The sequence below is a fragment of the Aythya ferina genome (genome assembly GCF_964211825.1).
Source record: "Aythya ferina genome assembly, chromosome: 18".
In the NCBI taxonomy this organism is placed as follows: Eukaryota; Metazoa; Chordata; class Aves; order Anseriformes; family Anatidae; genus Aythya; species Aythya ferina.
In genome coordinates, this window is record NC_140317.1 from 6,836,784 (window position 1) to 6,850,337 (window position 13,554).

General features: G+C 36.2%; 1 protein-coding gene across 1 annotated transcript in view; it reads left to right on the top strand.

Annotated features, from left to right (window-relative positions):
* The window catches only part of ERN1 (endoplasmic reticulum to nucleus signaling 1), a 35,918-nt gene that overhangs the window by 14,368 nt on the left and 7,996 nt on the right, over positions 1-13,554 (top strand). Inside the window, exons 3-10 of the mRNA XM_084491894.1 lie at positions 5,601-5,634; positions 6,691-6,763; positions 8,358-8,430; positions 9,535-9,657; positions 10,496-10,597; positions 11,192-11,453; positions 12,040-12,118; positions 13,151-13,313. Of these exons, the coding sequence (XP_084348020.1) occupies positions 5,601-5,634; positions 6,691-6,763; positions 8,358-8,430; positions 9,535-9,657; positions 10,496-10,597; positions 11,192-11,453; positions 12,040-12,118; positions 13,151-13,313 (909 nt within the window). The remainder of the gene's footprint in view (positions 1-5,600; positions 5,635-6,690; positions 6,764-8,357; positions 8,431-9,534; positions 9,658-10,495; positions 10,598-11,191; positions 11,454-12,039; positions 12,119-13,150; positions 13,314-13,554) is intronic.

Genomic DNA, 13,554 nt, shown 5'->3' on the forward strand with positions numbered 1-13,554 from the left:
CTCTTTCAGAATCCCCCACTTCTCCTTTCCAGTCATTGGGTTTGTATGGTCTTCTTAGGGACGCATTATAGCGACGAGAATGTACAGCTCTATCTTGTGCATTAAAAAAGACTTGTTCTTGACTTGGTTAAAGGGCAGATTTATCTTGTCACGTATTTGTGAAATATGGAAAAAAAGGCAAAGATACGTTTAGTATTGCAGTTACAGTTTCAAAAATTGTATATATGGCTTTTTTCCATGTGTATGCAAAATATGGGTTAGAATTATTTCAGAATAATCTGGAATGTATCACATACTTCTGCCCACCCACAAGCAAGTAATAAAGGCAAAAATAGTTTCTGGTCATGATGCAACCAAAACTGTCTAGGGACATCTGCTTGCCCAGGTCAAAATGTTCAGTGAATTATAACTTAGCCTCAAAATTGCCTAAATTACTGGATAGACATTAGGCCAACAGGTTTCTAATAGCTGCTTTACTTGTGAGTATAGTGTTAGAGTTGTAGAATAAATCTTTATTATCTAGAATCAGTCCTATTATTTTTTTCATCCAAATTTATTTTACAGATCTTTTTATTAATGTGTAAAATTGGAAGCTTTTTAGTTCTTAAAGAATAATGACTTTGAAGTTCTGCAATGACAAGGATAGGTTTCAGCAGTCTTTCTAATAGTAGTTTTATTATCCTCATGCCATTGAATTCTCTGTGTGGGGGGTAGTAATTAGTTTTGCTAAATTTGCTGAAGAGTATCAATGGTGATAACTTTACAAATGCATGTGCTTGTTGACTCGTGTGCATTACCAGATCAGAAAGCTAAAGCTCATGTGTATTGAATTGTAGGATTTGAATATAAGGATTTGAGCTTAAGGAAGAGGCAGATGTATTTATATCACAGTTTTATCATGTTTTCTTTGTGATAAAGTTTTTGTTTAGATGCAGAATACATACTGCTTTGTTCAGTGGTTATTATCATTGTTGGTATTGGAACAGATCAAGCCAATTAGAATGACTTGCCTAATTACAGGGAACTGCAGTTCACGGAAACTTTGCAAGCAGGATGTGCTTCCAGTCTCAGCGTGTTAACACTTGAGCGCTGAGCTGTTGAATAGAAGATAAGGCCTCAGTCCTCCGACTTGTGCAAGAACCTTTTCCAGTTGACTCATTGTGAAGCAGGTGACCTCAGTTCTAAGATGATTCAGGATGTTTTTTCACTAGTCTGTGTTCAAGCATACAAGAACTGTTATATGACTTGACAGCAGTAAATTAACCTCACAAGATCCTCTTTTATCTCTGAGTGAATTCTTATTTCAAAACAAACTTTGAAGTAAAATTGGACTATGTCCCAGACCACATGAAAGTGAATGCAAAGAGTTCATTGTCTGTCTTCAGAGTATCTTTGTAGAGCTACAACCTTAGTTCAAGATAATGAAAGTGTTAAGAAAATGAGAAAATTTGCTTCACCCCAGCAGCTAAGGATATAGAGAAATGGCTTTCCACAGCCATTTACAGGTGGATAGTGCTACTAGTGAAAAGAGAATTTCTGTAACTTCAAAAAAATACCCCTCACTCTGTTTATGTTCATCCACTGTGAATTGCCTCTTTGATGGAAGTGAATCAGGATTATGTATTTGATACTAAATGCTTCCTAACAGTACTAGGTTAAGGGTTAGGCTAGATGGTCTTACAGGTCTTTTCCTGAATGATTCTGAGATTCTATGATTCTATGATATACAACACTTACATGTTGCAGGAAGCCATCAGAATAATCAGTGTTCTGTCTCACATGCCAGTAAATACTGCAGAATTTTTCTGCTGCTTCATAGTAACAACTTAATCTATTCCATCTACATCTTTGTCATTGCTGCTAAATCAGATTTCAGTTACTGAGAAGACAAGTAAAAGTAAGATTTTTTTTCACTCAAGCACTGTTCTTGATACTGAAGACACGATACAAAAGAAAAAAATAAGGACTTTTTGTGAGCATGATGCTTCTGTATGGCACTCACCAAACAGCTTAGGACTTAAGTCTTTCTTTTGTGCACTCTGATATGCAAGTGCTTCAGAAAAACTCATTACAGGAGTTGGAATGGGATCGTTTGTGGGATCTCTGGCATTGTTAACAGAAGTGTAGGATATTGCATCTATTGATGCAATTGCTGTGAGTGACATTTTTCCAATGGCTTTCAGAAATAAAAGGTTGGGGTAAAAAACTTACTGCAAATGCGTTTCACATGTATGTGTGTATTCCTTCACTATTACAGTGCTATGTCTTCAATAAAATGACAGAACATTTGAAACAGTTGGATCAGAGTGGAGCACTTACTTTTGTAAAAGTAGATTGCCCAGTCTTTGAAAACTAAGTGAAATCAAGATATTTGTACAAAAATATTTAGCTTTTATTCATGGTATTTTGAGTGCAGGGAGGGAGTCGTAGGACATTAGTAACCAGATTCTCCTGCAAATGTCATGGATTATCTAGGACCAGTTGCAAGAAGACGTGATTTACCTTTTGATATTTCTTGTACTTGTTCAGATTTCTCTGAATGTTCTTTGAAAAAAAAAGAAATATTAAAAAGTTTGAAAAGGTCACATTCTGTCCTGTTCTACTGTAGAGAGTGTGTTGTGTTATGCCAGTAACAGTGCAGTTAGAAAATTTGGAGATTGATTCAGCTAGTACTGTTTATTCAGGCAGTACTGATTATTAAAAATAAATGTAAAGATTTCTAAGAGTACTTTGGGCAAGAAGCTATCTCTTGCTTTCCCTAGGCTGGCTAAAAAGTAATTTTTGAGAAAATCTGCACTTATAAAAAAATAAATAAAATGTATATGCAGCCAGTTAGCACTTCAAAAGCAAGTTGTGCAGCTTTGTTATCACAAATGATCGTTTGAGGAGATGCTTGTAGATAGGACGAAGTTGCTTAAGCACATTTGTTGACGCAATTGTCTAGCAGTAGGCATCATCACCACAGGCAACAGTTTATTTTTTACCCAGTGAAACTCTCAAAGTATTCAGTAAGAGACTTGCATAGTTTATTTGGTTTTTGCCTTTAGGAACACCTATAGCATTTGCATTAAATCTTACTTTAACTGAGGCAGGTGACATTTTCTGCTGATTTCTGCTGCTGTTTCCGTCAGAAAACTGGGAGCTTTTCACTTCCCGTGAAGCACTTATGATTATAGAAGCTCTAGCCTGTGGTCTTTAACATCTCGTTCTTCTTTTAGTTGGGTTCTTCTGGGCTTCTGGATACTGGCTTGCAGTAGTTCAACCTAGCAGCTCAACTCCAGAGCCTAAGCGCTGTATACAGCAGCCATCTAATGCTTTTTTCTAGCTTGCATTTCTTTAGTAGTGGATGTTGTAAGTGACCGTTTGTGTTGCATCTCCTAAAGGTCATGGAATACTTGACGCAAATGCCGAGAAATATTTGGCATACGATCAACTGCAAGCTTGGGTCCTCCCAGCATATCCTGAAAGCAGTTTCTTCACACAAGGGACAGGAATGAATTGCTTGATGTAGTACAGTGGAATAAAGGTTTGGCTAAGTAGTGTGATCTGCAGGGACAGGTCCATAATGATGAATCACTTGGCTTCTGGGTTTGAGTGTTAGTTACTCCTAAGCCTGTCTGATGTTTGTTTCTGTTCTCAATAAATTAAATGGTGTTTATGATATAATGTGGAGCTGTACACTTACATATCATTCCCATCTTACATCAATGAGCAGTGGCAGCTGTGATAATAATTTTGCAGTGGGTTTGCTGGGCATGGTATGTATGATTCAGTGCCAGTGTAGAGCACAGCTCTCTCCAGCTGACTGGGTTGTTCCCAGAAGCTTAATATGTTTTTGGGTAGTTTATTCTGACACCTTTAAGGATGACTCTAGGACATTTCATAGGCTTAAAAAGAAACAAATATATACAAGCTTTGAATGGAGCTGCTGTGAGAGTGTTTACTGTTGTAAAAATAAATTGATAAAAATAGATCCACTGTTATTCCTTATATTGTACTTTCTGTCTGAAATTGTCTGTGAATCTTTGGTGACTATTACTGCTTTTAGCTGCATTGCTGCTAGAGCTATGTTTAGGTAGGGCTTTCTTACATTTTTTTTAAATCAGTTTTATAAAAATGAAGGGACACACTCCTAGGTCATTGTGTGGTGTAATACACTGCAGAGTGGCAGAGACTTAAAAGACCCATAAAATGAATCACAAATTTCATGTTCTTGTCTTGCTGAGCTCTGCAAATACTGCAGTACACTCAAGCTGTACAGAATCTGTGCCAATTTCCTTATCGAAGACTCACAACATCATTGGTTTTATTCTTATTTCCTTCCTGTTGCAGCATAATGTTTGCACAGAGACAGAACAGGTGAAAAAACAGAATTTGTTGGTTTGATCATCTTTAATCTTCTTACTTAGAGTTATTTTATTATAATGGTTTGATTTGCCCTGTGAAGAAGTGAAGATAACATTGCACCCTCTTGACTTCTGAGTTACTTTCTGCCAATATACCCATAAATAAATGCAGACATTTGTCTTGCTAATTCTAGAGTATGTCTTACAAGTCCGGTCACTTCCATGGTTTTGGCATCAGGGTTGAAAATCCCATGTTTCAGGATTTTTTGAGGCCTCCGATAGTAATTTTTAGGTGCCATCAATTTACATTAAGATCAGATTTACTGTTCTTAATTATCTTTTAATATATGAAGATTTAGATTTAATACTGTCAGTTCCAGTTTTGTATCTTCCTTTTGTTGATGAAAGCTGAGCTGTGTTTCTGATGGTTCAAATGCCAACTACTGTGAGATTGTTTCCATATCTTTTGATTTTTATGTAATACAGATTCTTGGAGACATTTTAGTGGGGAGATTTATTTAAGTGAAAAAATTAGTTTTAAAGTAATTTTATCTAGCCCTTGGCCAACTTCTGTCTTTATTTTCAATGACATGCTGATCGTGGCAGTTTTCACTTGGAGTAGGAAGTGGAACTAGGTTTTTCTGACTTGCATCGGAGCCTGGCTTTTAAGTCATTGGCAGTCACCTCACTGATTTCAGTATGTGTACAACTAGGCTTTCAGTTTGTATGTTTCATTTTATATTAAACGGTGTTGGCTAAAAGCCATAGATTTACATGCCTGGTAATAAACTAGATACCTGAGACACAAAGTAGCAAAAGTTTGGAAAATACAGATTAAAAAAGCATTAGGTTGGCCTTCTGTTATGAAAATATCAACATGCCTATTTTTGTATCTGTTCTCAGAGTCTCCGCAATCTTCCATTAGCTGTAGCTTGTTTTGAAGTAAAATAGGTTGTTGAAGCCTGTACGATAACAGCAGTTGCTGCAAATTATGGTGAGCTACCTCCTGGGCAGCCAGTGCCCAGAGATCACATACGCATGCTGAGAGCAGGAATGTTGTTACCGTGAATACAGGTGGCTCCTACAGATGATGAGCTCTGTCCAGGAGAGAAGTAAGGAGACTTGGGATACAGTATAGTACTGACCTTCTCCAACTCTGCTCCCATGGGTAGCTGGGGAGTAGTGTGGAAAAGTCTAGTGAGATGAAGGAACTGAATTGCCAGTATTATGACTTTTCCTTTGTTGTTTATGCAGATCCTGTACTACAGGTGCCAATACACGTGGAAGAGTAAGTCTGTTTCCTTGCTCTCATTTATTGCTTGTTTGTTTTTCACTAACATCTTGAAATGTAGTTTAATTTGAACCAAAACTATGGGAAGGTGGCATGCCTTGCATAAGTGAACCTTTAAGTTTAAAGAGCAGATACTGCTCTTTATGTATAATTAGCTACATGCAATTCTCTTACTTCTATAACACTGAGATGAAACATCCTGTCTGCAGATTGTTCTCTCAAGACCTTGATCAAGTTTAGAGATGAAGTGTGATAACTATGCCAGAAGCTTAACTGAGCAGCTTTGAAAATGACGGAAACAAATAGGGAGTGATCTTTAGGTTTTGTGCTTCTTGTTTTCTTCAAATAAAAGACTAAAACTAGTGAAGCACAGGAAACGCCAACCACGACCACTACCAGAATCTTCAAATGAAACCCTCAAGCTACTACTTCAGAGTAGTTCCTTCAGCATAGCAGTATTGCATTTAATTCGAGGCTTTAATTTTGTCTCTGTAGTCGGTGGTAAAATTCTTTCTTTTTTGTGGTTTTGTTTTTGAATTTGGTTTTGATTTTGGTTTGGGGTATTTATTCATTTATTTTTGGTAATTTGCGTGGAGGCTTGCCTTTCCCTCTTAAATTTACTGCGTTTTGGCAATCCTTTTATTGTTCCTTGCCTTCCTTATGCTCTGATTTTTGTTTATGTTTGTTTCTTTGTTTCTTGTTTCTTTTTTTTTCTTCTTCATAAATTCTGTGACAATTTATAAGCATATAGATCTTGTTTAAAAGCTTTCAACCAGGTGATTGTCTGCCACATATGGATCTTTGAATTTTCACAAGTGTTAGTAATGCTATGTTATATCAGTTCTGAAACCTCTTTTTTTTTTTTTTTCATTTTCACAGTTAAAAAATGAAACTTCAAAAAATGAATAATACAAAGTCAAAACGTATAATGTTAGATGAACTTCTCTAATGTTAGATGAGCTTCTGACCATAGTTGCTTTCCTGTTCTTTGAGAAACACAGTATTATTGTTGTTTTTTTTTTAAATCATTTATAATTGCTGTTTAAATCCTAGGCCAGCGTTTCTTCCAGACCCAAATGATGGCAGTTTGTATACACTTGGTGGCAAAAATAATGAAGGCTTGACTGTAAGTATATGTTAGAAATTTTCTCACAGTTTTTAGACAAGTGCCCCAATCAGATTCACAAGAAGGATAAGTCCCCAAGGAAACATTCTGCTTTCTTGACAGTACTATAAAGGCCATTTGGTTTTATATTATTTAATGGAATTCTACCAGTTTCTTGGAGAAGCGTGATCACACCAAAACCCATCTGTTGTATGTCCCAGTGTTACGATACAGGTTTTTAGCATGACAGTGCCTCTATGTTCTTTTGCTAGCACCTTTGCAGAGTGATAATGTGCTTTCTAAGAGTGAAATGTCACCTTTCTTGTGACTATCAGGAAATCATTGCCAATATTGTTGGTTTTGAAACTTGCTAAAATAATGATGATGACAAATAACATTTCTCTGGTATTATTTAAACGCTGTATGATCTCTGTACAACCTCATGGGAAAGGTGTGCCCAGAACAATACAAATTGGGTATGTCTCTTTCACCCAAATTTTAAATCTTCTAGAACCATCTGCTAAAAGCCAGGATTAATATTTACTCTTTGCTGACACCTTTAGAAGATGTCTCTATAAGGTATAGTGAGCAGACAAAAATGCTGACCCTTTCCTAAATACTCACCAATCCATGTAACCCACAGATGTTAGCTAATGTTGGACTTTTATTTTTAAACCTTGTGATGAAACTCAGATAAAATGTTTGGCTTCCCACTATTTTCTTTTCTCTGGCAGCTACTGTGATTTCCTTTAAGAACTTCAATATTGTTAAATATTTTAGTATTTACTCACCACTCTACCTCCTCCCAGTACAGCCAAATCATAACTTGCAAAATGAGTCTTGGTTCTTTTGCTCTGTGAATCCAGGAAGCAGCAATCCATTTGAATTACTAAGTTTCCTTTATTCTGTTAATTTCCTTCATTTTTGAACTGAAGTAATCAAATTTTTGATTGGAATCACCATTATAAAAAATAATAAAGAAGAGTGCAATAATTTCACTGAATTTAAGTCAACTTTGCCAAGGACTGGTCTTTGTTACTGATGTAGCTTGTCTGTTACTCTTGTGACCTCATCCCACTCAAAGTCTGTTAAAACTTAGTAAAGGGTCTTCCCCCGTTCTGTAAGCACAATACATGCTTGGCAATATCTCAATAACACTGTGGGCAGAGATTCATGCTTCACTCTCTCAACAGTTTCATTTGTATGAAGATATCTGGCCTTTATAGTTGTTACTGTGGAGAAACATTTTATACCCGTTATAGTTGAGGCAATTAAACCACAGTACGTTGAAGCCTAGAGAGCTTTTAAGTGATGATGGTAGACCTTAAAACCACAGAGTCTTGGCATCCAAACCTCTCTGCTGCAAGTAGTTCATTCCACATGCGTTTCTCCTGTTGTAAACTGTTTGGGAGAGACTTCGTCTGTTCTGGGTTTTCAGAGTAGGGTTTTGACCTGAAATTTTGCATTCTCAGGGAACTGCAATAATGCAAGCAAAGAATAAAAAAACTGTTGTTTGAGGTTTCTGAACTTTTCTGGCCACCCTTTTCTATGAACAAAAGCAGACTATCACAGCAATATAAATATTTTTTTATTGTCGTCCCCCTTTTCCCTCCAGAAACTTCCCTTTACCATCCCAGAGCTGGTGCAGGCATCTCCATGTCGCAGTTCAGATGGGATCCTTTACATGGGTGAGCTCAAATTAAATCTTTTTTTAGATTGTAGCATATTCAGTGACCATAAAACATAGAGACTCCCAGGCAGACTGCGTGGAAAAGTTTTATTTTGGGTATTAATTGTAGTTTTTTGTGAATGTTTCTGATGATAGAAAATCGATTGAATATAAATTGAATTGCTGTGTGAAGATTAAAAAACAAATACTTTTCCTGAAGGAGAGAATAACTTTTCTAAGCAGGGAATAGCCTGTATGATTTTTTGTTTGTTTCTTTATATGCTATCTCTCAACAAAAAGTGATTTCTACTTAGAAAGTTATGCTTATAAATGTCATTGACTGCTTATAGTACAATTATCATTATGTTAGAAATCCCGTTGCAACAGGGTTAGACGCGTTCCATTATCTGAGATACAGTGGGTTCACTGTATAGATAACAGCAAATTTGTAGCTTACTTGTCCTGACTCATTCTAATTGCAGATGGATTTGGAAGAAGGGACGAGGAAGGGCAGTTATTGCTTATGACAATAGATGTGTGAAGGATCAGGATGAACTTAGTATTTCAGTCTGAAGGGACAATACCAACTTGTGGTTCTCTGCTTTGTGTTGGTCCGGGAAAGGGGTGAAAAATGTCTATCTGAGCTTCTGTGCTGGACGCATATATGTTAGAGTCGCAGACTTATCAGAGAATTATTCAAGGTTGTGGCTCTCACATAGTGTTGAATGTGTTGTTAGGATTATAGTCCTTAATCAATTTGGAATGTGTAGGCCCTCATCATTTCTTCTATCTACTGTCCTTCAACAGCAGCACCTCAGTCTCCTCTACTAGCTTCTAGGATTTTTTACACTTAGAATTCTCTTAGATATTATTAATGTGAAAAAGTATGTTAGCCAATAGTACTGACTGTTCTAAATACTGTATTTAGTTGTTCTCATCAATATTTGGAATTGGCCAGCAGTGCTAAATGATGAAACTAAGCCTGACTAAGAAGTTGTTTTATTAAAAATGCCTTACTCATATTAAGCTCATGAGCCTGCTAAGGAAAAAAGAGGAATGAAAAACTTAATTGGGAGTACAATATTCCAACCAAATGGTAACACAGCTTAAATTATAATTTCAGGTAAAAAGCAGGATATTTGGTACGTGATTGACCTCATGACTGGGGAGAAACAGCAGACCTTGACTTCTTCATTTGCAGAAAGTCTTTGCCCATCAACATCCCTACTGTATCTTGGGAGAACAGGTCATATGCTTTTTTTTTCTGCAGCTCAGAAGATAATATGTTTACTTTATTTTTGTTTTGTTTTTAAAGTTTAGGATCATAATAATTGACTTTCCTATCAGTCCAAGTTTTCAAGTTTATTTCTTAGAATCTCCTCAGTAAATTACGATTTTAGACTGTACACAGTATTTTTTTAACTCTTCATGGCTGTGGAAAGACACTGCTTTTTTAAATTTGGGAGTAGTCATGATCCATTATTTTTGTTGTTGAGTAAGTGGCATTTATATTTTATTTAACAATGCATTCCACTATCAGCTATGAACCCAAGTCTGCTGTGTAGCATACAGCTTTCATAAAAAATGTTCAAGGAAAATGGAGATAACAGCATATTTATTGGCTGAAATTACAGTATTTAAGACCAAGAACCCATGTATAGATGTTGACTAGTAAGAAGGAATGAATCATATAGACTTTAATCTCTATATTAATGTATTATTTAAATATTCCTAAGTGTGATAGTTCAGTTACACAGTAATGCTGTATTTTAGAAAGCAGGGTTTGGAAATTTTAAGTAAAACAAAGTACATCAGAAGAAGCTGTGCAGTAAAAATAAAATGATGGCGACGTGGGCAGTAACTGCCTGCAGGGCTTGTTCTGAGATTGCTGTAGATCAGTATATGAGTGGATTAGGTATTGTCTTTAACAACTATTAAGTGGTTATTTACCGAAGTGTTGGGAAAATGAAATGCAGAGAGCAGTAAGCGATGTGTGCTTTTTTGAAGAGTGTCTCACGTTTGAGGTGATTGATTCTATTCTCTCATAGGTTTTTTTGCTTCACAGACTGTATATTTTTTAACAGAGTACACGATCACAATGTATGACACCAAGAAGAAGGAGCTGAGATGGAATGCCACCTATTTTGATTATGCAGCTACTATGCCCGATGAAGACATAAAATACAGTAAGAATTTAATTTTTGTAATTTTTGTTCACGTATTGGCCATGGACATTGCATACAGAAAAAAAATATTTGTATTCTTTTCTATAATGAGTAAGTTACCATAGGATGGTAAGTAATCAAAAAGTAAGGTTAATCAAAAGTCTGTTTGGACTGCCCATTTGCTATCACAGGTACTGGGCACAGAACAGCTCTGCAGGGTTACATCTTTACGGGCACTGAGTCTCCTGAATCTGGACACTGAACAAACTATGGAAGAGCTTTCAGCCATTTGTGAGACCTCTCAGTCACCCATGAAAGCTCCCTTTTCAGCATGTAGCAAAGGCATGATTTGTATGTAAATTAATCTGTACGTTTACAGCAGTGAGATCTACAAATCCTTGCTGTTGTACATGCTGAACAGATGAGCTAAATAAATGTGGTTTTCCTGCTGGTCTGACAAAATTGAACTTTTATTGGCATAACTTGACAGCTCTTCATTTGCAATAGAAGATGTAGTGAGCTCCACAGTTAATGTAAGGCTTGAACTGTTAATTTGTATTAAAGTTGCATGTAAGCAACAATCCAGACGATCTCTATCTTATTTGTATATTGCAGAAATGTCCCACTTTGTGTCTAATGGAGATGGGCTGGTGGTGACTGTAGACAGTGAGTCTGGGGATGTGCTGTGGATTCAGAATTACGCTTCTCCTGTGGTAGCTTTTTACATCTGGCAACGTGAAGGATTACGGAAAGTTATGCACACAAATGTGGGGATAGAAACTCTGCGATACTTGACATTCATGTCTGGGGAGGTTGGACACATTACCAAGTGGAAATATCCTTTCCCAAAGGAAACAGAGACCAAGAGCAAACTAACGTGAGCATGAATATTCCTGTTGTTTTTGCTATTTGTCAGGGTTTTGTCAGCAGCCTAGCTCTCTAGCAGTCATTGTATATCATTTTTCATCTTTCACTATCTAAAGACAGAGACAAAAAAACAATGAAAAATTTAGCAAATGTTTATTAATTTTTTTATCAGACGTTCTGTGTTTACTTAATAAAAGAATATTTTAATAATGTAGATTATAATATAATTTTTATAATGAACTATAAATGTATTTTTTATAATGCTTTTTAAAAATGTAGTTTATAATGTAATTTTTCATTTAGGTGCAAAACATTTTGGCAAATGTCAGCTGTTGAATAATAAAGAATAGGACATGAGTTATATGAGTAATGACAACTAATAATGCTTTCATAATTAAAACAAATGGCTTGATCATACAGCAGCATTTAAGTTTATGAATTCATTGTTTTTAAGAACTAGATGTTGATGATTTTAGAAATTCATGCATTAGTTTTGTAGGATTGTGTTGCCAGGGTTTTAACCTTGGCAACCTAGCTAAGATGGTAAAACTGTCACCTATTTCTTTCTAACATGTATTGTTTTTGTTTTTTTCCAGACCAACTCTATATGTAGGGAAGTACTCCACAAGTTTGTATGCATCACCATCAATGGTGCATGAAGGAGTAGCGGTCATGGTAAGTTGGGAGCTTCAAGAGTTGAATGATATCTGCTGAAAAGTGTCTTTACAGAATTTGTATTGTTCTGAGTTACAAAGGAGTTGAAATGAACTCTATTTTGAGTGAGAGCAGACAGTAGAACATATGTTCATCAAAATGTACAGAATTATTGTAAAGTCCAATAAACACACAAATAGTGAGCTTACTTCTATGAGAAGTATCTTCAGTGTATCTAAAAAAAGGGATATTTTGATTACATCTGGAATTCTGAGACTTCTGTTGTGAAAGCATGATACACTTTCCTAAGTAAAATGATTTTATAACCCTATCATTCTGTCTTGTAATGGAAGACAAACTGTTATGCAGTATAAGGTGGACCTGTACCGATGAAGTTTGTTCCAATATCTGAAAAGGGATGATCCTTATTAAAATAGAAAATAAAACACGGAAGACTGTAGGTCTACAGCAATTAGTTTTTAAATTGCAGATTGCTATCAATAAATGCATGGCAAATTGAGTACTTCATGAAACAACAGTAAGCATTTAGAATGCATGACTGTATTTCCAAAGTCATTTCAAATGCTGCAAAGACGTGACTGTAGATCATCGGGAATTGTGCCAGATGAGCTTAGCAGGAGTGGACCAGAGGTAGCTATGCAGTACTGTTGATGTATTGTGGTTACTGTTAAAATGGCTTTTTAAAAATTTTATTTATTTTTATAATCAAAATAACTCCCTTTTGATAGGAAACTGCACCATAGTTATTTTTTTCAGTGACTATCCAGGTAGGAAACAAAACTCCTGTTTCACTTTTCTAAAAAGAGAGAGTAATCTCATCGCCTAGGCAACATGTAAGTTAGGTCTAATGTCCAAGGCTGTTGAAGCATTTGCTGAGGGCGTAACAGCAGTATTTACTTATGGTGACTTTGCTGCTGGGAGTTTTTGCTTGCCCACTAATTTTGACCTTCCATTTTTTTCTACTTATTTGCCTACTTAAATATTACAGAGAAACAGTGCGTCATTAATTATAGCAATGGTCTCTCTTTCTAGCCCCGTGGCAGTGCTATACCCTTACTAGAGGGTCCAAAAACAGAAGGAGTCACAATTGAAGACACTGGCGAGTGTGTTATCGCCCCCAGTACGGATTTGAAGTTTTCAGGCAGACTGAAAGAAAAGACCAAACTCAACTACTGGAACGACTGGCTTTTAATAGGTATATTATGAGGTCCCTCTCTTAGCGCTTGTCTGCTTGTCAGGCAAGTTCACATTGCCATCTCGTGGACACTTCTAACCCAGGCCTAAGAGCTGTTTTTCTACTTCTGTAAATCAAAATCACAATGACTGCCTAAACCGAGGCAATTACTACATTCTAGTAATCATTGTTAATTCATCCCCTTTGGAATATGCATTAAGCAGATATCTGCTTACTGTTTTTTCCAAGGCGTCTGCTTTAT